This window comes from Saccostrea echinata, unplaced genomic scaffold (genome assembly GCF_033153115.1).
Source record: "Saccostrea echinata isolate AGI-Se365-2 ecotype Australia unplaced genomic scaffold, CSIRO_AGI_Sech_v1 ptg000002l, whole genome shotgun sequence".
In the NCBI taxonomy this organism is placed as follows: domain Eukaryota; kingdom Metazoa; phylum Mollusca; class Bivalvia; order Ostreida; family Ostreidae; genus Saccostrea; species Saccostrea echinata.
In genome coordinates this window covers 6,094,609-6,121,642 of record NW_026889751.1, presented here as the reverse complement: position 1 = coordinate 6,121,642, position 27,034 = coordinate 6,094,609, and the positions used below count along the sequence as shown (strand labels likewise).

The following is a 27,034-nucleotide window of genomic DNA, read 5'->3' as shown; positions in this document are numbered from 1 at the left end:
TATGAATGTGATTGGCTGCTTCAGTACCTTTTCAAGACTTTTGTTCCTATTCAAAAGTCATATTTTTTTTCTATCCTTTTTCTATAGTATAATGAAAAACCAATAAGATGCAAGGGATAATTAATTTACACTAGAACATTGTCCCTAGAGTTTAATATAACAGTGTGTATTAATGTAGTGTTGACTACTTAATAATGCTCCTCATTTACAACTACTAACAATGGAGATAGTTAGAAAGCTCTATCTGTTTTTATTTAACAAACAATTTGGAGATAATACCTTATCTTATACTCACATGATGTACCATTCAACCTCTGTGTATGAAAAGAAAAGCTCTTTTCACAAAAGATATGCACACTGAGCAAAATGTTTAAGAAACTAATTAACACACTCTTACAGCATAAAGATACATCAAAGTTCAGAAAATCAATGTCTTAATGGTGTTAAGATCATAAAGGATGTACAAAGATATGAATTGTTAACACATCTATTATTCATTTTTCTACCTCATGATAAAAAAAGACCTATACACACTCTGTCCAATCACTTCTAGTGGATTCTTTTCACTTTGTCTAGAAAGAACATAAATTTTTTGATAATAATTTATGAACTCTGTATTTGTGTTGTGTATGTGTGTGTGTGTCTTTAAGCATGTATTTTTTTGTAACTTAATTTTTCGATGTATTGGGGGAGGATTCATACTTTCAACATAAAAAGGTCACCTGCAGCAATGACACAGTAATATCTGTGATAATAGGTTTTATCTTACAAAAAATGACTAGAATAACCTGATTCTAAACCAAAATCATTTCATCACATCAACAATAGGTTTGTATCATGAACAGTATCAAACATTATAATTAATATAAAGTAAAGCTAACTCAGTATATTATTCCTCTGTTTATAGCAGTTGTTCATCAATAAAGTTAGAACAAGCAACCAAAGACAGCTGTCTAATATTGCTTCCTCATACCTGCAGTTATGTCCAGCTAAGAATCCACTTGTTGTCTAGTCATATACATATACTGGGTGAAAAATTATGACTTAATTTTCCTAAGCAAAAATTTACCATATATGTTTTGCTATAAATGTGTTTTACAATGTACACCAACTACACACATGTAAACTCTATACTATATACTGGTATGTGTTGAGGGTTATTTGGTTTTATGCAACTGATTTTTGATGGTCACAGTTATTATCACTAAAATAAAGTCAAATAGGTAATGCTCAAAGATATTGAAACCTACCTAAGTTTTAAAAGTTTTTCAATAAGAAATTTTTTTTTTTCCTTGCCAAAATTACACACTAAAGTAAAACAAAGTTATGGCAAAGTGGCTCATAATGAATTTATAGCCAATTACTCTACCTGTAGTTTTAAAATGTATACAGTTAAACACGCTTATAGCAAACACACTTATGATGAAATGACACTTTTAGCAAAGTGATTTTCATTCCCCTTGACTTTAAAATATATTGAAGAATTAACGGATATAACAAATTAAGCTTATAACGAAGCAAATTTGTCTGTCCCTGGCACTTCGTTATAAGCGTGTTTTACTGTAATTAACTTACTGGATAAAATGTTACATTTATCAATCAAATCAAAATGATTCGTCCCTGGCACTTCTCTATAAGTGTGTTTTACTGTATATCATATATAAAACAATGTTCAAACAAAAAAAAAACAAATTGTATCTGGATTGTATATTGAAAATATGAAATAAAGAACTAAACATGTTTGTTATGTACATTTGTATATAATATTTTCGTCTTTGGAGAAACTTAATACTGAGAAGTGTAACAGAACAAATTTCAAGTATCATCTAAATGGAACAGCTTCCTCTAATGAATCACTAAAGTGCAAATGTAATTCAAAAATAAAAGTAAATATATATAAATTCTTCATAAATGTAAACCTGTATAATCATAATGGCACAGCCATATTAAATCATAAACAATCAATGACAAACAAAATCAAACAATAAAACTGAAAGCAGTATAAAGAGGTATGTAGAAGAGTTACTTGTAAACAGTGTACTGAAGTGGTTCAATCTTTGTTGATAGGAATTTGTGCACCTTTGGCCATATTTCATTGGAATATTTTCCTGTAAATTCTTCGAGGATTCCTAGGTTCCTGTTAAAATTCAGACATACATACATAAATAACAGATTGGGCAAATATATACTATAATAGTTTTTAAGTAAAGGTTACAGTTTCATAACTTGAGAATGAGGTCATAGAGTTTTATAGGTTTACATTCCTGGGTAATGGATAAGGCTTATAAAGAGGTTCAAATTTTCAATATGTGGGGAATCTTCTCCTTTAGGGGAACAAGCTTATGTTTATCTGAAATTTGACAAAAAGACAGTTTATAACTTGAGCAGGGGTTGTGTTATCATTCTGTGAAGTCACTCACAGTACTTCTAGTTATGTTTAATGTTTACCTATAGTAGTTAAGTACTGGTTCTGTTGTGTTGTTATTCTGTGAGCTCTAGTTATGTTCAATGTTTACCTATAGTAGTTAAGTACTGGTTCTGTTGTGTTGTTATTCTGTGAGCTCTAGTTATGTTTAATGTTTACCTATAGGAGTTAAGTACTGGTTCTGTTGTGTTGTTATTCTGTGAGCTCTAGTTATGTTCAATGTTTACCTATAGTAGTTAAGTACTGGTTCTGTTGTGTTGTTATTCTGTGAGCTCTAGTTATGTTTAATGTTTACCTATAGGAGTTAAGTACTGGTTCTGTTGTGTTGTTATTCTGTGAGCTCTAGTTATGTTTAATGTTTACCTATAGTAGTTAAGTACTGGTTCTGTTGTGTTGTTATTCTGTGAGTGCTAGTTATGTTCAATATTTACCTATAGTAGTTAAGTACTGGCTCTGTTGTGTTGTTATTCTGTGAGTGCTAGTTATGTTCAATATTTACCTATAGTAGTTAAGTACTGGCTCTGTTGTGTTGTTATTCTGTGAGCTCTAGTTATGTTTAATGTTTACCTATAGTAGTTAAGTACTGGCTCTGTTGTGTTATTATTCTGTGAGGTCTAGTTTATGTTCGATGTTTACCTATAGTAGTTAAGTACTGGTTCTGTTGTGTTGTTATTCTGTGAGTGCTAGTTATGTTCAATATTTACCTATAGTAGTTAAGTACTGGTTCTGTTGTGTTGTTATTCTGTGAGCTCTAGTTATGTTTAATGTTTACCTATAGTAGTTAAGTACTGGTTCTGTTGTGTTGTTATTCTGTGAGTGCTAGTTATGTTCAATATTTACCTATAGTAGTTAAGTACTGGTTCTGTTGTGTTGTTATTCTGTGAGCTCTAGTTATGTTTAATGTTTACCTATAGTAGTTAAGTACTGGTTCTGTTGTGTTGTTATTCTGTGAGTGCTAGTTATGTTCAATATTTACCTATAGTAGTTAAGTACTGGTTCTGTTGTGTTGTTATTCTGTGAGCTCTAGTTATGTTTAATGTTTACCTATAGTAGTTAAGTACTGGTTCTGTTGTGTTGTTATTCTGTGAGTGCTAGTTATGTTCAATATTTACCTATAGTAGTTAAGTACTGGCTCTGTTGTGTTATTATTCTGTGAGGTCTAGTTTATGTTCGATGTTTACCTATAGTAGTTAATAACTGGTTCTGTTGTTTAATTATTCTGTGAGGTCAAGTTCAATGTTTACCTATAGTAGTTAAGTACTGGTTCTGTTGTGTTATTATTCTGTTAGGTCACTCACAGTACCTCTAGTTATGTTCAATGTTTACCTATAGTAGTTAAGTACTGGTTCTGTTGTGTTGTTATTCTGTGAGTGCTAGTTATGTTCAATATTTACCTATAGTAGTTAAGTACTGGCTCTGTTGTGTTGTTATTCTGTGAGTGCTAGTTATGTTCAATGTTTACCTATAGTAGTTAAGTACTGGTTCTGTTGTGTTATTATTCTGTTAGGTCATTCACAGTACCTCTAGTTATGTTCAATGTTTACCTATAGTAGTTAAGTACTGGTTCTGTTGTGTTATTATTCTGTGAGGTCACTCACAGTACCTCTAGTTATGTTTAATGTTTACCTATAGTAGTTAAGTACTGGCTCTGTTGTGTTATTATTCTGTGAGGTCACTCACAGTACCTCTAGTTATGTTCAATGTTTAACTATTGTAGTTAAGTACTGGCTCTGTTGTGTTATTATTCTGTGAGGTCACTCACAGTACCTCTAGTTATGTTCAATGTTTACCTATAGTAGTTAAGTACTGGTTCTGTATGATTCTGATAGGTTTCCAGCCTCTTCCTTACAGTTTCTGGTTTATCATCCTCCCTTTGTATCAGATCCTCACCTGTCACATCATCTTTACCCTAGGGAAAATATTGTTTAGTTTTTAGAGAAATGGTTTACTAAACAATAGTGCTCTTTTGATATCACTACAACACAGCCAAATGAGCAGATCAGTTACCATATATACTCGCCTATAAGTCGGTTGTATTTTTTAAGCTTAAATTGGAGGGATTGACCCGCTAAAACAGCAATCTGTTTATAACTCGCATATAAGTCGGATAAAGAATTTTGGACTAAAGTTTAACTCCCAAAAAACAGACTTATAGGCGAGTATATACGGTATTCCTTGACTCTAGAAATGCAGGGGAAAAAAACACATATTTTGAAAACCCATTGAAATCTGGTAAAAATACCCTTGCTCATTACAACTTTATATACTCTGTTTGCCTCTTAGATGCCCAAGAGCAAGGAAGAAGATTTTTAAAGAAATAATGCATTTTCACTTTAACATAGCCCCACCCTAACACCAGAGCTCAGGGACCAAGAAATTCACAATTTTGGAAGAGGCACCTTTGCTCATTATGACCATGTACACTGTTCTTAGTATGTGTGCTTAATACCCATTAGCAGAGAAGAAGATTTTCAAAGAAATAATGCAATTTTTCTATATATTCAAGAGCTCAACCCTAACACAAAACCTCTGAGCCAGGGGCTGAGAATTTCAAACCTTTTGAAAAGACAGCCTTGGTCATCATAACCATATGCATGCAATTAGTTGTCTGCTAAATACCTAGGAGCAGAGAAGATGATTTTCAAAGAATTAATGCAGTTTCACTTAAATAATCAATAGAGCCCTGTCCTAACACCAAAACATCCTAGCTCAAAGGCCCCAAAATTCACAATTTTGGAAGAGGCACCCTTGCTCATCATAACTATGCACTTGGTTTATCTGCAAAATACCCAGGATCATAGAAGAATATTTCCAAAGAAATGATGCATTTTCACTATATATTCAACAGACCCCCCCCCCCCCCCCCTTCTGAACCCCAGACCCTGGGGTCACCTATTTCACAATTTTAGAAGAGGCACTCTTGATCATCATAATCATGCACTTAATTTATCTGCTAAATACCTAGGAGCAGAGAAGAAGATTTTCAAAGAATTAATAAATGTTCACTATATAATCAATAAAGCCCCCTCCAGCAGAACCCTTGACCCCAGGGCCATAAATTTCACAAACCCTTGATCATCATAACCATGCACTTTGTTTATCTGCTTTTTATGCAGAGGGAGGGGAGAAGATTTTTATAGAATTTATGTATTTTCACTCTATGTTCATTAGATCCCCACCCTAACTCTAGAACCCCTGACCCTGGGGTCATGAATTTCACAATGTTGTTAGAGGGCTCAATGCCCATTTCAATCATGCCAACAGTTTGGCTGCTTGATGTCCAGGAGTAAAGAAGAAGATTTTTACAGATAGCACTAATTTTGATGCTTTAGCCCCACCCCTAAGGCCCCAGGGGGGCAGGGAATACAAAATTCACAATTTTTCTTCCTCTTTACTCATAAATGTTCTATGCCAGAATTGGTTGAAATTGATTCACCGGTTCTAAGAGAAGAAGCTAAAAATGTTAACGGATGATGCATGTCCCATGATGCACGAGGACTGATGAAAACAGATAGCAATAGAAAAGACTTCTTACTAAGCAATATAAGAACTTTTCAATGCTTTTTAATACATACTGGAACTTTTGGAGGATTGAACTCTGTGTTATAGATCCTGCCACTTGGAGCATGTGTCCATCTGACTGTCAATCTCTGCATTATGATTTCAAAAGGAACATTAAGATTAATAACAACGTCAGCTGGTTCCTTGGTGTGAAGAGCCTCAGCCTGAGGCACAGTCCGGGGAAAACCTTCAACATACAACCATTCTTGGTTAAACAATCGGCAATACATGTATTAAAATTTCGACACACTGTGGAATCATCAAAATTTGTGGGGACCAATTTTCGTGGATTGCTTTAATTTTAAAGGTTTGTGGGAGCATAATTTCTTGTATTCACTAATATCTACAAAAGGGAATATGACTTAATTAGAAACATTAGTGTATTAATTCATGGAGGATGATAATTCATGGATGAAAGGTACCCACAGATTCCATGAATATTGAGCCATCATGAAATCAAATGATTTCACAGTAAGTGGCTGCTATTAATAAAGGCAAACATTCATCACCTTTATTATAACCACATTTTAGTTAAAATTTCTAACATGAAGTAACTGTCATTGATAAATGTAATTGTTTATTACATTTATAATTACCTTTAAATTAAACTATATTAATTGACTGTCATTGAAATTCACTTACCATCAAGAAGCCAACTATCATGTTTCAGTTTCTGCAGTTCATTCAGAATTAGCTGAACCATAACATTATCAGGGACTAATTGACCTTTATCAATGAATGTTTTAGCTTGTAAGCCTTCCTCTGTAAAACATTCAAAAGATATTATCTTATATATATATATATATATATATATATATATATATATATATATATATATATATATATATATATATATATATATATATATATATATATATATATATATATACACACACACAATTTGCATGTACAATTGCTATGTAAATTCACATTGCAGACAGGAACAATCCCCCATAAAGACAAGATTATTCTGTTCTTTTGGTTACCTTAATGGCTTTAATAATATAACCAATGAGACATGGAGTGATTCTGGTATGGCTAAGAACATTAATTATTTAAGGAGGCTGGGGGGTCAACAAATTAACCACAAATTAACCACCAGATTTAACTTAATTTTTTAGATATGATATCTTAAGCTGTCAACTATCATTTGGCAAAGAAAAATTTCAAAAATTTTAGTTTTAAAATTTGATCATTTTCTATATCTTCATATGGAGCTCTTCTTCTAAAGGAGATCAATATAGTCTAAAAATGGCCACAACCCCCCAGCTCTTTAAAATTATATACTGAAACGCAAAAGAAACACAACAAGCAGTAATCTGCAAATATTTGAATTTTTTTAACTTATGATTTTCAAAAATGAATACAGTAAGGTAAAACTCGATTTATACACATCAGAGATTTGATAAAAATGTTAAATTATAATCTTTTAACTTTAGAAAGTAACACATGAATGTTAAAACATCCCCCACCCCGGCCATTCAATTAAAGCGTGCATGACTGCCATGTACAACAGTTGCAGCTTGATTTCTACGATGCAGTAGGTTCATCAATCTTGAGATCTGAGCGAAAGAAATATTCTTTGCCATTCTTAAATGCCTGTTTTTTCAGATGATGAGGTCGAATTTTCTCTAGCCAAGCGCAGTGTAGTAACCCTTGGACTTCCGGTCCAAGGACTGTCATTCATGCTAATGATACGTAAGAGCCTGTTGAGGCGTGATGTGTTGCATATTTGCATCTGCAACTCTCCATCACCTTTATTTTGAGATTTTCCAGCTAGACCAATGGAAATGCGTACTTAAGTCATTTTTAGGAAGCCTTGGCATCACTTACGGAAAAGAAAGAAGAATTTATTTTTCGTAACATTGCTTCATTACTTATGATGAACAAATACAAATTCTTAAAACCCCATTTTATTGCCAAATATCTTGTTAAACATGCATATTTGATTTCTGTTAAGCGGACTCAAACTTAACTTCCGGTAATGGTATGAAAATCATTCAACCGTTAAATTACCGCTATTTACAAAGTTGAAGATGTCCTTACTTTTTAGATACAAAATTATATCCTATGTATAATATTTCCCCCCTAAAATAGGATGTTGCATTTCTTTTGCGTTTCAGTATATGATGGCAAAGCACCTATAACACAATGCAAATATAGGTAATCGGAGATTACAGAGCTCACCTCAACGAATGTTGTCTTTAAGTAAGGCAAAGTCCCACACTAATAATCTAGTAGTGTGCATCCCTAGATGTAACATTTATGCAACTTTGGTCCGATAGGGCTTGCAGTTACTTGGGAATGGACTTACCTAAAAACTTTAAACTAATCACTCATCCAGAAAATGTAAGACATATCCAGCATCTGAAGCAAGTTTGAGAGTGTTCATCCTATGATGCATCATCCATGCAAGTTTGGTTCAGATAACCCTTAAATAGTTTACGTTAACCTGGTCACTCATCTGGAAAATGTCGGTCAGATACAGCATCTGAAGCAAGCCTGGTAGTGTGCATCTTTAGATGGTAGTGTGCATCTTTAGATGTATCATCCATGCAAGTGTGGTCAACATAGGGCTTAAAGTTACTTGGAAATGAGACCTGCTCTAAAAATTTTAGCCTGGTCACTCATCTGGAAAATGTAGGTCAGATCCAACATCCGAAGCAAGCATGGTAGTGTGCATCCTTAGATGTATTATCCATGCAAGCTTGGTCAATATAGGGCTTATAGTTACTTGAAAATGAGACCTGCTCCAAAAACTTTAACCTGCTCTAAGAACTTTAACCTGCTCCAGAAACATTAACCTGGTCATTCTTCAGCTGAAATTGCAGCATCTGAAACCTTGACAGGTACAATGAAACATACTAGAAGCATCATCCATGCATCTCTGATTAATATAGGGCATAAAAGTGCTTGAAAAGAAAACTGCACCAAAAACTTTAACATGGGACGCCGACGCCGAGGGTATTACATAAGCTTCCCCAACTTCGTTGAGACGAGCTAAAAACTGAAGTCATTACTGATTTTCTACACAGTCTTTATGCATGTTGTGTACCTTAATCAAATCTTAATACATATACTTTGAACATATGTCTTAAATTCAGGGTTTCAGATTGAAATAAGCAAATATAGGACATGGCATATTTACCAAAAAAGTTATAGGCCATTCTGTCCTAAATCTCTTAAAATTATAGGCCAATTAATAGTTAAAATAATGTAACTGTGTCTCAGGACAGGTCTGGTCTGTAGGACTTTTTTCATTTTAACGACAGAACATTCTATCTAGCATACTAATAGTCGAAAATATACAATTCTTTTAACAATTCTTTCACCACGTAATTAAATGAAGTCAGGTAAATAACCTTAGAAATAAAATATTAAACAAGTGTGGCTCAATCGTATTTATTTTATTTCGGAAAAAATAACCTTTTTTACATTTAAAAGTCGTGTTTTTACTGGATTCTTATTAAGTGAAGCTAGTTACATGCGATCACCATCATGCCCATTCTCTAAGACCTTGCACAGACCAGAGCTTACTCAGAGCTCTCTACTATCCGAGGCCAAAGAGAGGATCGTACGTTTTGCCTGTGCTTGGTGACTTTGAGTCATACCTACAGTTAATGCAAAGCCATGTACTCCGAAATCTTCGCATCTCTTTCAGTGTGATTTTCTCTGTTTTTTTTTTAGATTATCTTTTTCATTCTTCAGTTTCATTCACAGCATTCAAATGAGTTCTAATTCCGAAATTGCAGAGTTTACTGCCCATTAAATATTATATTCCACAAGAAGTTGCGGTGCATGTGCTTGTGCACTACTCAATGTTGATATTGGTAAAGAAGCGTATCAGCAACAAGAAATAGCATAAAGCGATCTGGTGATCAAGATCTAATACCCGTCTGTCATTGGCTGATGAAATCTGCAGTAGCAGAAAGTAGTAAAAGAAATAAATTGGATCTCAATGGAAAAAAAATTATTTGACCGGCCTTTACATACAGAATTTAATCAGCCATTACGTCTGTTCAGTGTTAAACTTATAGGCCATTTCAGCAGTTAAATTTTATTTTTTCTGGCCATTTTGAATTTTTATCGGCAAATGGCGAATGGCAATCTGAAAACCTGTAAATTGAACCTTAATTAAGCTTAACATTAAGATGAAATATTTTGATGAAATATTTTGTCTGTTTCACAGTAGATATATATACTGACAAATCCTAAAACTGTTTCTGTAATGTCACCAAAATAATTAAATAATTAGCCTAAGGACAGTCTGACATCCCCCCTCCCCATGCAGTAAATTCCAGTTAAATATACATTTCTACAACATTACTTGTGACATTTTTTTCTTTTTACATGGGAATAAAAACACATTTCAAATAAAATATTACTGGAAACAATAACAAATGATCTGGGAGGGCAGCTAGGCATGACATGCACAGACCTTATATATAATACGGTATTCCTGTTCCCTTGTGTATGTCCCTGATTTGACACATCACTGTTAAACAGTTTAAGGAAAAGGGATGCAAAGGGAGTTCAACTGTATGTTGTTCTTGTAAGTTTGATGAAATACTCAGTAATAAAACAGCTTACTTGTTTTGTTATGAATCTGAGATCTCAGGAGGTCCCCACTAGATAAGTGTTTCAGGTTAAAATCTTTCACGATTCTAGAAGATATTGTGCCTTTTCCAGAACCCGGAGGCCCCATAATTATTGTTCTTAGTGTTTTAGAAATCATCGTTACTTTTACTGTTAAAACTATTAGATAGAAAATTAACAAAAATTTCATACAATCCTAACGTGATAGGTAAAATGAAAGTGAAAATACAATGTTAACTCATACCAAGATTTAAGTATTCACCAGCACGTATAATAGTCAAATTTCACAATTTTCAAATTATCACTTCATGTATTTCATTTCATTTTTTATGTCGTATACATTTTATATATTTCAACATATCTTTATATTTCAGTAGAAGACGCGAAGTTCAAACGTACACATTACCTAATTGAACGTTGGTTGTCGCAAAATATTTCAAATGATATTGGAGTAATCGAAGTAATGTTTTTTTTTAAAAGAAGAAGTAAATTTAAGATAAATTATTAAAGTTTAACTTTTGAAAACAGTCTTTTACCTTCCTTACTATTTCCTATAGTTTTACGACTACAGATTCAAAACACGCACACGAGGGAAAAGATTTTGAAAACAGACCAAGCCAAAGAAGGTACAACAGCTGTTTCAGTGTTATTTATATTATTGATTAGCAATATTTGTATAATATATGTGTCTTTGAATATTTCCTAATTTTTGATTATCTTATTTTTACGACTTTTAACTTCACTAGTCTTGTCTTATTCTGACAATCTGTTGTTCAAACAACGAAAAGCAATATATTCGTTAATATTGAATGTTTAAAAATAATTTTAATAGACATATGCAATACAAAATGGAAGATTCGTCATTTGAAGAAGAACCGACCCGAACGAGGAGGCGTCCGCCACGAAGTAAAAATAGAAAACAGAATAGCATGAGGGGCAACCCAGAGGGAGACAGTCTGTATCATAAACCCCCAACCAAGATAAGAGCCCCACCTAATACAGACAATGATGACTCTTTTGAGGCCCAGTCACCAAGGAAACGAAAGAAAAAAGTAGAACAAGATAATATTGAAGTTATTGAGAAAAAGCACATGGTCAAGAAAAAGAAGTCTATGTATAGTGATACTGACTTGTCTTCCTTGGACGTTACTGATACACCAGACACATTGAGTCAGATAAGTGCCATTGCACCAGTGTCAGACGTGTCCATGATGACAACATTCAGGAATCCAAGAGGTCGACATGACATGACATGGGAAAAGGCTGTACAGAAGGCCAGAGGACAGCCAGATGGTGCAGAAAGGTCATTCAATAGAAAGAAGAGCAGTAAGCTTGTGCTTCAGAACAGACCAGAAGTCATCAGAGAAGTAGCAGAAGGAGTAGAGTCTGACAAGTCAGTAGAAAACATTCCAGCTGTAGCCAATATACCAGAGGAGGAGCCCCAGCCTCTAGAAAGGAGAAAATCAATGAAGGTAACACTATCAATGAAGGTACTCTGAAAATAACTGGGACATAATACAGGCCCAGGGTTAATATTTTTTACTTTTCTGATGTACATGAAATTTAGTTAAGTGGAAGATATTCACAAATTATGCATGACATGTAATTAGATGTTATTATAGAAATTTCCATTCACTTTAATTTTGCTCAGTTTTCCTCCATGACTCATAAAGTATAGGTCCCAGACACCCAGTCCAAAAATGTTGTTTATATGTTTGGGTCCATCAAAATACATTTTTAAATGGTTGCATGTGTATCATGTTTAAACAGATCAATGTAAATAAAAAAACTAGGGGTCAACTAATCCTAAAAATATCAGATGTTGGTTTATAATCGTGTTATTAATATTAACATGCTACTTTATATGTGTACCTGTTGATGTATGAATTGTACATGTATACTGCATTTTTTTGGGGGGGGGGAGGGGGGGGTTGGACTATATACCCTGAAAAGTAACTTGCTTTTGAAAATATTTTAGTTGACATACTAAGTAAGTAAAGTAACAGTAATATACACTGTTCCTTTTCCTATCATAATCGATGAAGATGTACTGTTGATTTGTTAGGTAAAGATTAAAAGAGCAGCCAGCAATGCAGCTGGAAAACTTCGGACTTTGAAAACAAAGAAACAACTTCATGAGAGTCGTACAGCACTTGGAGTCAGGAAAAAAAGACTGGATGAATCCCAGATGGAAGAAAAATCAGGTGACTCTGAACATATCCAGATGTATAGATAGTTTTCATATGACATATTTTCTCTTCGAGTTATTTCCCTTGGCCGCCATTTTGGTGGTCAACCTGGTAATTTTTCCTCTTTGTCTTACCAAATTTAAGAGAGAGTAGCAGAAATATTTGGAGGAAAATCTTTATGGAATAAAAATTTTGAAAAAAAAAGGAAGCTTTAACAGATGTATATTTTTTAGAAAAACAATGCTGCCTACTCCACAATGGCCAGTATGTAAAGTTAAAGTTGGTTGAATAATGAAGGAATATGAGCATGTTGACCTCCAATATGGCGGCCAAAGGGAAATAACTCTTGATAATTTTGGCCTACTGAAAACTATCTATTGCAAAAAAAAAAATTAATATTAAAAATAGATAATACTAGTACATATATAATCTATTGTGACATTTTGAAGTCCTCACTTGTATTTGCAAACCATAATCTAGGTGTTGCTCTTTGTATTTGGATTTTTTTTTTTTTTATGTATTGTAAAGAATTTTCTTGAGAATATATTGTGACTATGAATTTGACAAGTACAATGTATATAAGGTACCGGTATGTTAAAAGTCAAGAGAATGAAACACCCTGTGTTTTGCACACTGTCACTAACAGTAACAGTTAAGTAAAGTGATTCATACTGTTTCCTTATATTTCAGAATCAAGGAAAACAAAATTGAAAGAATTGCCATTTAAAGAAAGAAAGAAAGTAAGGAAAATGCTTAAGAACAATTTTGAAGCAATTCAAAGATCAAAGAAAATCTGGGAAAATCTTAGAAGGTTTGTTTGTATTTGGAAGTCATTTGAATTATCTCTTATAACCATCCATAAAAATGTAGAGAATCATCTTCAAAATTAAATATATAAAAGAAAGGATATATACTGTCAAAACTCTTTATCTTGATTTAGTGGAACCGAGAAAATAAAACTTTGAGATACTCCAGGATTCAAGATATCAAGGTTAAAATACAAAATGGAGAAGTGGTTGGGACTTCCAACTCACAATAACATATCTAAGGAATTTGAGATATTGATGTTTGAGATACTGAAGTTCAACTGTGTGTGTCATTTCCAAAATTAACATTATTTTTAGACAAGATGTTCCAGAAGAGAAGAAAGTTGCTATGTGTAACGAATTACTTGAAATGGTCAAAGGCAATATGAAAGAGGTAGGGCTTAATTAACTGAGTATGAAAACAAAATTAGAAACCACATAAATGATTCTTTCTGGTATTTAATGACATCCTTATAGGCTTGTTGTGGTTCACAAGTTTGCTGTAGTCAAAATTATTTTTTCAAGAAATGTCACTTTACTGGATCTACTGTATCTAGAAGGCTTAAAAATTCATTGAATTTTATCGAAAGATGTATGTACCGGTAAACAGTAGAAAAAACAAACATTTAATTCACTTCTAAAATACTCAAGTTTTGTCCAGTTTTTGATCCAGTAGCATATTAAAATTGTTTTTTGGTATATTCCTTTGACAGTTTGCCTTTGCTCATGACACAGCCCGCGTTCTCCAATGTTTAATACAATACGGATCACAAGAACAGAGAGAAATTGTTTTTCAGGAGATTAAAGGTATGCACTGTCATTTCATTTTTTTTCTCATTTTGAAAAGAAGAGCAATTTGAATTAATCAAATGTTATCATTTCCCTCTTGACTTGTGTATTAAGTTTCCAAGAAATTTGTTGAACACATACTACTATTTCATAATAGATATACAGTGTATTTATACAAATAAATGTATTGACTTGTATGTATATTTATCATTATACATATGTTGTTTTATATATAAATCATAAGATGTTCATAATACTAAGCATCACAAAGTCTCTTATTCAGATAGAGTTTAATTGTAAAGAATTTTTTTCTCTCTTTTCAGATCAAATAGTCTTAATGTCTAAGTCCAAGTATGCAAAGTTTCTTGTTAAGAAATTTCTCATATATGGGTAAGCAGTTTGATAAAGGACTTTAAATACTCAGTACTCTTTAGTAGAAGTGTAACAGGAAATAAACATAAATTTAAATTAAAGACTATTTATAGTAGTACATTTTAGTTACTTTATGTGCCTTTTTTTAGATGTTTTCACCTTCATTAGAGTATCTGATCCTGTCTACCTCTCACAACTGTTGGCCTGTCATCTTATCAAATTCATTATTTTTGAGAGGTGATTGGACTCATTTGATAACACTTAATTAATGAATGAATTAAGAAATAAGTGCATACAAGGTAAAAGTAAATTTTTTCTTCATTGAGAATGTTTATTGACTGTATGTTTTGGAGAGTGAAAAGCTCAAACAATGATCCACTAGATAACAGTATGACCATTCTCTAAGGTCAAAAATTAATCAATAGTTTCTCAGGCACTGCCTCATCAGGTCAAAAACTGCCGAATTTATTAATTTTATTGACATATTAAAAATGGAGATGACTCACTCAATTTTGTATTTTTCCAATGAAAAGAAATTTGAGTTATTTATATTTAAAGATAGAAGTTATTATCAGATAAACAATATATTTATACCCCCGCTCCGAAGGAGAGGGGGGTATACTGTTTTACCCTTGTGTGTCTGTCTGTCTGTCTGTCCGTCTGTCTGTCCGTCTGTCTGTCTGTCCGTAACAAACTTTGGTCGCAGTTTTCTCAGCAACTACTCATCAGAGGTGCTTGAAATTTTAACACACTCTTTGTTTAGGCATGCCATATGGTGGGATTCATTTTTGTACGAATTCGATGTCAACTTCCTGTTTATCCGTGCGTCTGTCCGTACCATACATAACAAATTTTGGTCATAGTTTTCTCAGCAACTACTCATCGCAGATGCTTGAAATTTTTTCTTTGTTTAGGCATGCCATATGTTGGGATTCAGTTTTTACAAATCCGATGTCAATTTCCTGATTATCACTGTGTTTGTCCATAACTGAACTTGTGTATTCACATCAGAGCGGGGGTATTATTAGTGAGCATTGGCTCACAGACTTCTTGTTCTTGTTAATTTTTTTAATTAACTTTTAAACAAATGTTTGTAATAACATTATTTAAAGTTGAGTATATACTATAATTAATGTAAGAGAACAAAAAAAGTAAGAATCAGCTGATATCATCATTTTGTTGAACGACAGACATGAAAGTAGAGATAACAACTGCTTTAAAAAAATTGTCTGCAGCATTGAATTTTGAAATTTTTGGCCTGAGAATCTTTTCATTAAATTTTTGGGGCCTAAATAGTGTTGGTCTTACACCTATTAAATATTTATTGCCTGATCTATGCTCAGTAAATATGCTTTCAATAGTTCAGTATTGAAATACTCATTTATTTTTGTTACATTATCTGTGTGTGTGGTAAGGATATCAACAACTTTTAAATTGCATAAAAGGCCAAGGGTCTGTGAGGGGTGCAGCAGATCAGAAACATTTGGTTATCAAGCACAAGATATATTTTGCATATCAAGTCAACAAATTTATTTCAATGTAATACATGTACTTCATATATTTATTTTAGGTCAAAGCCTATGAAAAATGCAGTTATCAAAAGTTTTCATGGAAATGTTAGGAAGCTAGTCAGACATGCTGTAAGTACATACTGTCTGGTCAAGAAATGACTATGAATACAGATAGACTAAATGTAATAAGGATACAAGTTTCTATGTTAATAATCAAATTGTTGGTAAGAATGGGAAATAACAATAAGTTCTAATCATGAAGGATGATTTTTTTTCATACATGTAACAAATGATGATATACATATAAATAAAAGCATCGTCAGATAGTGACAGATACCCACTGGTGATCTCGTCTTTTATTCATCATCATTGATGGTCACCCATGGATATCCAACAATGTAATAAAATTAGATACTAGTAGTACAGTTCCTAGAAATTCATTGCAAAATACTGATCATGTTGATGATTTTTCTGTCAATTTCATATGTACATGTATTGGTCTGTCCTTTTTAAAACATCAGTATATTTTGTAAATGCATTGCAGGAAGCCTCTGACGTGGTAGAGTTGGCCTATAATGATTATGCCAATGCAAGTCAGAGACTGTCTCTTCTGGAGGATTTTTATGGCCCTAGTTTTACTCTTTTTAAGGTATGCTAATAGTTCATATACTGAAATATACATCTTATATCTGGTTTGTTAAATCCTCTTTTACATGAATGTAATTTTCACACCCAAAATCTTGTATTAAATGAATTATTTAACCCCCACCTTCACTCTCCCTAAAAACAAAACAAAATCATTACACATGAATCATCTTCCATTTAAATTTTTTTGTTACTTGATGACATTGTACACTGTAAAGAAATGTATTATTATTTTTTTCAATTAATTGCATAGCAAAGTCATGGACAAGTTTAATCCTGTATATTTAATATTTACAGACACCTGACATCAAATCTTTAGATCAGTTGTTACTAGTCCAACCTGACAAGAAAGAGATGATTCTGAGTAACATGAAAGAAGCACTGCTGCCATTGATTGATAAGTGAGTTAAAATTTAAACAAAGGGACAAATATTAACATGCACAGCTGTACATGTTCAGTCAGTTAAAAATTCAGAGAGTGTAAACAGGATAGATTGTATGCTTGTGATTTGTTCAGAGAGACATCAACTTAGATTATTGAATATACATACATGTATGATGTAGACGTTCATTTACACTAGAAGTTGATTCCCAGTTAAATAACTTTGTACTCTTCTTTTTTCTCTAGAACAATACTAGGACATTCTATGGTTCACAAGATCTTTCATGAATTCTTTGTTCATGCTAAAGACAAAATGAAATCGGTAAGTTTTACTTGTTCATGGCAATCATTGCATGGGTTTAATATTGACATTCTTTGATAACTAGATAGATAATTCTTATTTGTGATTTATTATGTGATTGAGTTCTTGTCTGCTTTAAAGGATATGATTGAGTCCTTAAGAGAACACCTTGTACACATGATCCACACAAGGGAGGGGGCTAGAACAGCGATGTGTTGCTTGTGGTATGGGACTAGTAAGGTATGTGTTAACCCCCTCATTTCATGTTTATAATGTAACAGGGATACTTGATAGTAAGCACATGTCTGTTATAGAATTAAAAACAGTTTTAAAGCTTGATTTTAATACAAACATGTTACAAACGATGTTACATATTTTTTATGCAGGGGAAAAAAATCAGACTCTGAATATGTTTTGATATCAGTATCTTTTTATTTTCTTTATTCAGGACAGAAAAGTAATTATGAAGAGCTTCAAGACACATGTTGCAAAGATTTGTAAGGATGAATATGGATATTTGGTGCTGATAGCTTTATTTGATGTGGTGGATGATACCAAACTGGTGGGAAAAATCATCTTAGAGGTATGTAGAGAGAGATTCCATACTTCATAACTTTACCATATACGTGTACATGTTTAACTGATCATATACTTGCATAATGATATTACTAGGAGTAAGATGGATTTACCTGCAGATTTACTGTAAATTCCTAAATATACATATATATGCAAGGAATTTATTATTGAGTAATTTTGTGATGAGAAGACCAACTCTGGAAATAAAATATATGTACTTGCTTTTATTTTTTATATAGCTTAAATACACCCAACAAAAAGTTCTCAATCAACAGTCACATAAGGATTGTACAATATACTGCCAAATTACAAAGAGATTTTGATGCATAACAAATTTCATTTTGATACAGTCCAAAATTTAAAGCCAAAAAAAAACACCGAGGTAATCTGAATCCAGGACTGTAATGAGTACTTTAATAGTGGATTCTTGCTTGATGGCATACCCTATTACTTCAATTTAATGTTTTTTTTAACTGAAATGTCTTTTAAATATACAAGTACAGTCAAACCTCGTTATTTCAAATTTGATGGGACTGAGGAAAAAAACTTTAAGATATCCAAGGTTGGACATAAAATACTTAAAGTGTTTGGGACTTCCAAATCATTTTGACATATCCCTGATATTGGAGATATCAGTGTTTGAGGTACCAAACTTCAGCTGTATTAATAAGATTTTTTTTTGTTTTGCTTTTAAGAATAAGTTTGAGCAAATGTTTGTTTTTTTTTTTAAAAGTTTACGATTTCAATTTCTGATACATTTGTAGGGGGTTGCTTGATTAAGGCATGAATGAAATGACTGAAAAATTTTGAATTAAGTGAAGTGTATTTTTGAAATTGCAGGAAATTTTTAAGAATTTGCATGACATTGCTCAGAACCAACATGGCAGGAAGGTTCTTCTATATTTATTGTGTCCCAGGGACCCCCATTTCTTCCAGCCAGACATTGTACGAGTTCTAAAAGAGGGGGACAGCAACCCCCACAGGTAAGAGACATAAATCGGGAATATATTTACCATTGTTTTGTCAATAAAAACATACCACTAAAATCAGGGGTTATGTATTCATAAATGCTTTCATGTGACCTTTGGACTGTGTTCAAGATTATAGTGGCTATATATAGCTACAATCTTGAACAGTGTGCTAGGCTTGCCATAACAAACAGAATTAATACAGTGCTTTCAAAAGGTGTTGGATGTCTAGCATAGCAGCTAGGTTAGTAACTGCAGTGTTGAATGCAGCTCTGAATTATTTCATATTTTAATTTGACTGTTGATTATGTCAGGTGTGGCTAATACATGTATATTGAATAGGGAAGTGGTAGAGGCAAAAAGGGGGAGGGGGATCATAGTTTCTATGAGGTAGGTAGGTCATATGTACATGTATGATTATAGTGACTATGAGGTTAGAATAATTACTGTCTCTGTTTTAAATGTGTGAGGATGATATCAAATATGGAAGCATGTGATTATTTTTGCATAAGCAGCTTCAGAGTTTGTGAGAATTATCTTTGGCTTCCATGTCATTTATCACCTTATTTGAAAAGAAAAACACTTATTACTTAGAAATTTGCAGACAATCTGTGGCATTCTTATTTTAGTAGACAAGTTTGATTGCATTTAATATTCAGAACTATCTACCAGTGGTATGTGTGATGATATAATGATTTTTCAAAGATTATGGAAGGGTTCACTGGGAATAACAAGATTTATACATTCATCCTTAAAAACTGATTACTGTTTTAATCTTTTTTAATCATGTAAAGAGTAGTTTCAAAATGACTTGTCTTTTATGGAAATGATGCATATCTTTGTGAAGGGGGATTTGTGGCACAAGTACATGCAATTCTTTAAGAATTTTCACTCCAAAGTGCCAATTAAGAGGGAAATTGTTCGTCACGATCGTAAATGATTTACTTTTCTTTCAGTAAAAAAGATGCCGCTTTGAGATACAGAGAGTTATTGACGATGGTGTCTCAGCCTTTTCTACAGTACATTGTAGATCATGCTCGAGATCTCGTTCTGGAGAATGGCTCGCTTCTGCTGATTCTGTCAATTCTCAACTATTCTCTGGGTATGTTTCTCCTTCGATAAAAGCAAAGAAAATATGTATCACAAAATGTCATCCATTTTGAAACATACTAGCATTTATTTCATTAAATTATTGTACGAAGTCTTTTCTAGCTGAAGTGAACTTTTCTGATCAAAGTATATCCACTGTCTGTAATGGGGTTTTTGTTTAACAAATTTGCACTCTTCTCCAGAGCTATTAATCTACTAAAATTTTAACCAAACTTGACACAAAGCATCTTTAAGTTATTGGGATTTAAAAAGACCATGCCCTTTCTTTGGGGAGATAATGAGGAAAAATTTGAATAGGATGGGGTACGAAAAAGAAAATCTCCTCTAGACCCAATTGGTATTCAAGTCCTGCCCTGTGGTTAGGATGAAGTCCACATGGGGGTCCAAACTTTATGTAGAAATGTAGAATTGTAAAGCAGCAGTATTGATTTACAGATATCACATGTAGTGTACGTTCAAACTTCAACTCCTTGGGAAAAGTTTGGGCCACGATAGAAAGTCAGTTTTACATTGGAATATATAGAGAATTTATTTTGAAAATCCTTCAAGAACAGCATTGCTGTATTGAATAAGTTGTACAGCATTGATGTACAACCATCCCCACAATAGGGGATCAAAGATTTACATATTCATGTATATGGGAATAAATTGGAAAAGATTTAAAATGTTCTTCTCTAGAACAGCAGAACTAAAGTAAAATAATACATGTAGGAATTCAGAATTCTTTTGAATTTTGTCAAAAATTCTGTATTAGGAACTTAAAATAACTTTTGAATTACCGGTACATGTATCTGAGTTCTTTATGTTAAGAACATGTCAAATATACACTTCTGTGTCATTGATCTGCAGGAACGATTTGTATATCAAATCAACATTGTGTAAAATTAATTCTTACAGGTGACCCGAGTGATGCCATGAGGGCAGTGGCTGAAATTGCAGCAGAACCATTTGTAGCAGGCAGTTTAGAAAATCAACACATTGTAGAGCACCCTGCTGGTCACATGACATTGAAACATTTAATACAGAGAGACAGGGATAGGATACACGCAGGGCAGCCAGGTAGGTCAAATCTAATAGGTGTTAGAGCTTTCCTTACTTCCTCAGGGCAGCCAGGTAGATCACATCTAATATGTACTAGAGCTTTCCTTACATTCCCTAGTTTGTGCATTTTGTTTTCTTCTTCTCTATTCAATAAGTAAGTATTTAAAGGAGATTTTCTTTGAAACTAACATTTATATTTCCTGATGACTTGGGTTTTAAATATCTTTGTTTATTTTATTTTTTAATTCATTTTCAATGTTTAATGTGATTTTATGAGTATTTGGCCCTATAAACTTTAAAATATAATTTGAAAAGAAGATGTAGGCCTGATGACCTGGCATAGATTGTATCCTTGATACCTGTAGCCACTGTATATACTATATAGAATATTATGATTTTTCTGTATTTTTAGGTCACCTGAGTCACTCAGGTGACCTATTGCTATCTGTTTTCCTCTGTTGTCGTATGTCGTTTGTAAACTTTTGAACATTTTTAGCTTCTTCTCTGGAACCACTGAACCAATTTCAACCAATTTTGGTATATAGCATCTATGGATGAAGGGGAGTAAAAATTGTGAAATTCATGGCCCCTGCCCCCCCCCCCCCCCCCCCCCCCCCCCGGCCTGAGGGATGGGGCTATAACCATCAAAATTAATGCAATCCTTAAAAATCTTCTTCTTTACTCCTGGACATCAAGCAGTCAAACTGTTGGCATGATTGTAATAAGCATTGAGCCCTCTACCAAAATTGTGAAATTCATGGCCCCAGGGTCAGGGGTTCTGGTATTTGGGTGGGGCTCTAATGATTATATAGTGAAAATGCATTAATTCTTTAAAAATCTTCTTCTCTGCTGCTAGGTATTTAGCCGATGAACTATGTACATAGTTATGATGTGCAAGAATGCCTCTTCCAAAATTGTGAATTTCATGGCCCCTGGGTCAGGGGTTCCATATGTGTGTTGGGGGGGGGGGTGCTTATTTATTATCTACTGAAAATAAATTAATGCTTTGAAAATCTTCTCCTCTGCCCCTTGGTATTAAGCTGATTAATTAAGTACCGGTACATAGTCATGATGAGCAAGAGTGCCTCTTCCAAAATTATGAATTTCATGGTCCCTGGGTCGGGTTAAAATCTTCTTCTTTACTCCTGGACATCAAGCAGTCAAACTGTTGGCATGATTGTAATAAGCATTGAGCCCTCTACCAAAATTGTGAAATTCATGGCCCCAGGGTCAGGGGTTCTGGCCCCAGGATCATGAAACAGACTTAGACTTAAGTCAAATTTTCAATTGCCTGTAAAATATTTATTAATTATTGAATTAATCTCTAAATTTGCAGATAACAACACTTTTGTATAGCAACATTGAAAAATATTTTAATTTTGGTCTGCTTGACTTTTACAACATTTTAGTACAACATAAAGATTTTGACTTAAGCTTAAGATGTTTCATGATCATGGGGCCAGATATTTGGGCGGGGCTCTAATGATTATATAGTGAAAATGCATTAATGCTTTGAAAATCTTCTCCTCTGCTGCTAGGTATTAAGCTGATGAACTAAGTACATAGTTATGATGAGCATGAGTGCCTCTTCCAAAATTGTGAATTTCATGGCCCCTGGGTTAGGGGTTCCATGGGGGGGGGGGCTTATTTATTATATATTGAAAATAAATTAATGCTTTGAAAATCTTCTCCTCTGCCCCTTGGTATTAAGCTGATTAATTAAGTACATAGTTATGATGAGCAAGAGTGCCTCTTCCAAAATTATGAATTTCATGGTCCCTGGGTCGGGTTCTGGTGTAAGGGCGGGGTTCTTATGATTATATAGTGAAAATGCATTAATTCTTTAAAAATCTTCTCCTCTGCTCCTGGGTATTAAGCCGATGAATTAAGTACTTAGTTATGATGAGCAAGAATGCCTCTTCCAAAATTGTGAATTTCATGGCCCCTGGGTCAGGGGTTCCATGTGGGGGGGGGGGGGGGGGGCTTATTTATTATCTACTGAAAATAAATTAATGCTTTGAAAATCTTCTCTGCTCCTGGGTATTAAGCTGATTAGGGTTAGGGTTAGAATTTTATGGCCCCTGGGTCAGGGGTTCTGGTGTTAGGGTGGAGCTCTTATGATTATATAGTGAAAATGCATTAATTCTTTGAAAATCTTAATCCGATGAACTAAGTACATAGTTATGATGTGCAAGAATGCCTCTTCCAAAATTGTGAATTTCATGGCCCCTGGGTCAGGGGTTCCATGTGTGTGTGGGGGGGGGAGGCTTATTTATTATATACTGAAAAATAAATTAATTCTTTGAAAATCTTCTCTGCTCCTCGTTATTAAGCTGATGAACTAAGTACATAGTTATGATGAGCAAGAGGTGCCTCTTCCAAAATTGTGAATTTCATGGCCCCAGGGTCAGGGGTTCCATGTGGGGGAGCGGGGCTTATTTATTATATACTGAAAATAAATTAATGCTTTAAAAAATCTTTTCCTCTGCCCCTTGGTATTAATTAAACAAACTAAATACATAGTTATCATGAGAAAGGATGCCTCTTCCAAAATTTTGAATTTCATGGCCCCTGGATCAGGGGTTCTTGAGCTTGGGTGGGGTTCTATTGATCAATTAGCAAAATGCATTAATGCTTTGAAAACTTCTCCCCTGACCCTGAGTACTAAGCAAACAAACAAAATGCAATAATATCAATGTAAATACATGTATTAAATATAATTTTAAGTAAATGTATGTTTTCTTTGCTTCTGGATATCTAGGAGGCAGCGTACACAATTGTGATGTGAAGCAAATGAGAGTTAGTCCCCTTTGCTAAATATGTTAATCAAGAAATCCTTGTATATAATTTTATTAACAGGTTATTTGATTGAATGAGAATACAAGAAAGAATGTTATATATACATAGAAACAAAATAAAAATGAATGTTTGGTTTAAATGAGCAAAGTATGCTTGAAGTCAGATTCTTGCCTGGAAAGCAATATAAAAGATTGATTTAAAGATTATTTATACATTTAGCAAAAGTTGTAATTGTACACAGTATGTTTACCGGTACACTGTGGTGGTCTAAGTTAGTGCCACTGGTAGAAGAGTCATGGTTGACAAGAGAGTGGATATTGTTTTATACTTTATCAAAGTGAACAAAGAATCACAGAGAGCCAGGGTGACTTATTGTAATTAGTGACAAGTGGAAAATAACCACGTTGTATATACCCAAGTCTGTGTGTACTGAATTGTAGCACTAGGCAAGTGACAAAAACTATCTGTATATATTGAATACCTTACACAATAGGCAAGTGTCCTCTGTATTTGTATATTTTTTACATTCATTATCATCCCTGTAAGACTTGGGAAAAACAAGTATGATCCAAAGGAGATCACTCGGGTCTAGCACGTTACAATAAGCAAGGGTATTTTTACCAGATTTTTAGCTCACCTCGACGAAGTCAAGATGAGCTTATGCTATACCCCCGGCGTCGGCGTCCCAGTTCCCAAGTAACTTTAAGCCCTACCTGGACCAAACTTGCTTGGATGATGCATCTAGGGATGGACACTACCACACTTGCTTCGGATGCTGGATCTAACATAGATTTTCCAGATGAGTGACCAGGTTAAAGTTTTTGGAGCAGGTCCATTCCCAAGTAACTATAAGCCCTACCTGGACTAAACTTGATGGATGATGCATATAGGGATCTTGCTTCAGATGCTGGATCTGAGCCAGATTTTCCAGATGAATGACTAGGTTAAGATTTTGGAACAAGTTCATTCGCAAGTAACTATTTATAAGCCCTACCTGGACCAAACTTTAATGGATGATGCATCTAGGGATGTACTCTAACCAACCTGCTTCAGATGCTAGATCTGACCTAGATTTTCCACATGAGTGAATTTTAGCCATATTTTAACCAAATTAGCATGGATGATGTATCTAGGGATGGACACTTCCAGACTTGCTTTGTGTTCTGAATCTGACCTTCATTTTCTAGATGAGTGACCAGGGTAATTTTTTTTGGAGTAGCTATATTATATTATGGCCTGTTATGATTATACTTGCATAGATGGTGTATCTAAGGATGGAAACTTCCAGACTTGCTTTGGATGTTGGAACTGACCAAAATTTCTTGATTAGTAAACAGTTTAAAAGTTGTTTGAGCAGGTCTTTTTCCAAGTAACTATAAGTCCTACTTAAACCAAACTTGCATGGATATTGATCTTTGGATGTACACTAACTAGAAAAAAATATGATGTGAGTTTTGCCTTACTTATAGATAACATCTGTCGAGGTGTGCTTCATAATCCTTGGTTACTTATGTTTGAAATTCTTGGGAAACATTGCTTCATCTATCAGTTAATTCTGTTTTATACTTCCATGGATCCTTTACAGTGTTGTATTATACTCAGGTGACATTTAAAGCCCTTGGGCCTCTTGTTTTTCAGTGCTCTTCTCTCAGGTTTTACTGAGAACACTTAAAGAAGGGTCATTGAAGTCCTGGGCTGCGTGTAACAGAGGCTGTTTTACACTTCTTTTGTGAGTTTAATTCCTATGTTTTTTTGTATTTCTATGCTATGCACTTATATGAGAATATTAACACTACTTTTGAAGGTACATGAACAAAACAGAAATGTTTAAATAGCTTTAAATTTTTTTGTTTAAATGTAAATAAACATGTTCATTAGAGTTAAGTAAACAAGAATGTATTTTTACAGCTTGTTAGAAGTGGATCATCCAGAAATAACGGACACTGTCATTAGTCAGCTGTCTGGAATCAGGAGTTCATTGAAGAAAATGACATTCCGAGGAGCTCAGATTCTCTTACAAAAGCTGGATGCTTTAAGTGGAGAGTACAAATTATAACTGACAGTACTGTTGAGTGTAGAACCATTGTTAAGTGGAGAGTACAAATTATAACTGGAAGTGACTCTTAAATGTACAACTTGTTGGGAGATGTGTGAATATTGATGTATAGAAATGTGAAGGACAACAATTTTAATTGGAGACTGAACAGAGATTTGAACTAAAGGTGGACAGACAGTGATAGTTTGAAATCTAGCATTTGTTGTTGTTTTTTTTTTATATGTCAACTAGGGCAGTTTGTAAAGTGGATTATCTAAATTAAGTATTTTTTTAAAAAAATATTTTATGTGGAATGATTTTTAGGAATTTACAATTGATGCAGTTGAGGAAACCAAATGTTGACTAAAGGGTGGCCTCTACTTTATGAAAGAAAATTACCTTATCAGTTTTAGAGTACATGTATGTGATACCAGCTGTATTTTTTCCTTTGAAATTGGCTATTTATATGAAATTTCTTGTAAGTCCAGATTTTGTTTGATAAAAGATTTATTCTTAAGAATTCTGTAAACATATTTTTTAAAAATTATGCAATTAATTTTTTTTAATTTTAAAAAATATGAAGAATGTTCACCCAGTATGTAAATGAATTGTGAATAAAATTCAGATTACCTCATGTACATGTATTTTTCCTGCTTTCTTTTGTCAGAGAAGAAAATTCAAACAGTCCGACAAAACAAAAGTAAGGAAGACTGTAAAGTAAATTGGCTTGTCAAAAGTTTTTGAGTGGAACCTTTTTTTTTTAATTTTGGTCCCCATCCCTAATTCTGGATCTGCCACATGTAAGCATGATCATATTTTACTTGTTAATTGCAATTTTTCCGACCATGGTACAATACAATTTAACTAAGTATCCATAGCTGGTCCATTTGGAAATCTGCACTTTCAACATTGGAATAAACTCTTTCTC

The 27,034-nt window shown here is 33.6% G+C and overlaps 2 protein-coding genes across 2 annotated transcripts; one reads left to right on the top strand and one right to left on the bottom strand.

Annotated features, from left to right (window-relative positions):
• Positions 1–230: 230 nt before the first annotated feature.
• On the bottom strand, positions 231–10,777 carry LOC133206034 (GTP:AMP phosphotransferase AK3, mitochondrial-like). Its single transcript, XM_061341944.1, has 5 exons — positions 10,577–10,777; positions 6,629–6,748; positions 6,001–6,173; positions 4,216–4,334; positions 231–2,137 (listed from the first exon to the last, which is right to left on the bottom strand). The coding sequence occupies exons 1-5, from the start codon at positions 10,770–10,772 to the stop codon at positions 2,023–2,025; spliced, it is 723 nt and encodes a 240-aa protein (XP_061197928.1). The 5' UTR covers positions 10,773–10,777; the 3' UTR covers positions 231–2,022.
• Positions 10,778–11,080: 303 nt separating this feature from the next.
• LOC133205993 (pumilio homolog 3-like) lies at positions 11,081–26,611 on the top strand. Its single transcript, XM_061341901.1, has 18 exons — positions 11,081–11,208; positions 11,415–12,054; positions 12,648–12,786; positions 13,462–13,582; positions 13,896–13,971; positions 14,291–14,384; positions 14,690–14,756; positions 16,309–16,378; positions 16,794–16,898; positions 17,192–17,295; positions 17,523–17,598; positions 17,719–17,817; positions 18,026–18,160; positions 18,994–19,136; positions 20,078–20,223; positions 21,129–21,290; positions 25,710–25,800; positions 25,980–26,611. The coding sequence occupies exons 2-18, from the start codon at positions 11,419–11,421 to the stop codon at positions 26,125–26,127; spliced, it is 2,412 nt and encodes an 803-aa protein (XP_061197885.1). The 5' UTR covers positions 11,081–11,208; positions 11,415–11,418; the 3' UTR covers positions 26,128–26,611.
• The last annotated feature ends 423 nt before the right edge of the window (positions 26,612–27,034 follow it).

Excerpts from the sequence above, each read along its gene's own strand:
- LOC133206034 (XM_061341944.1), bottom strand. The coding sequence starts at position 10,772 with ATGAAATTTTTGTTAATTTTCTATCTAATAGTTTTAACAGTAAAAGTA. Across the intron at positions 4,335-6,000 it reads TCAATCCTCCAAAAGTTCCA|GGTAAAGATGATGTGACAGG; the intron begins GTATGTATTAAA and ends TATTTTCCCTAG. Across the intron at positions 2,138-4,215 it reads CCAGTACTTAACTACTATAG|GAACCTAGGAATCCTCGAAG; the intron begins GTAAACATTGAA and ends GAATTTTAACAG.
- LOC133205993 (XM_061341901.1), top strand. The coding sequence starts at position 11,419 with ATGCAATACAAAATGGAAGATTCGTCATTTGAAGAAGAACCGACCCGA. Across the intron at positions 14,757-16,308 it reads AAGAAATTTCTCATATATGG|GTCAAAGCCTATGAAAAATG; the intron begins GTAAGCAGTTTG and ends TATTTATTTTAG. Across the intron at positions 18,161-18,993 it reads TGGGAAAAATCATCTTAGAG|GAAATTTTTAAGAATTTGCA; the intron begins GTATGTAGAGAG and ends TTGAAATTGCAG.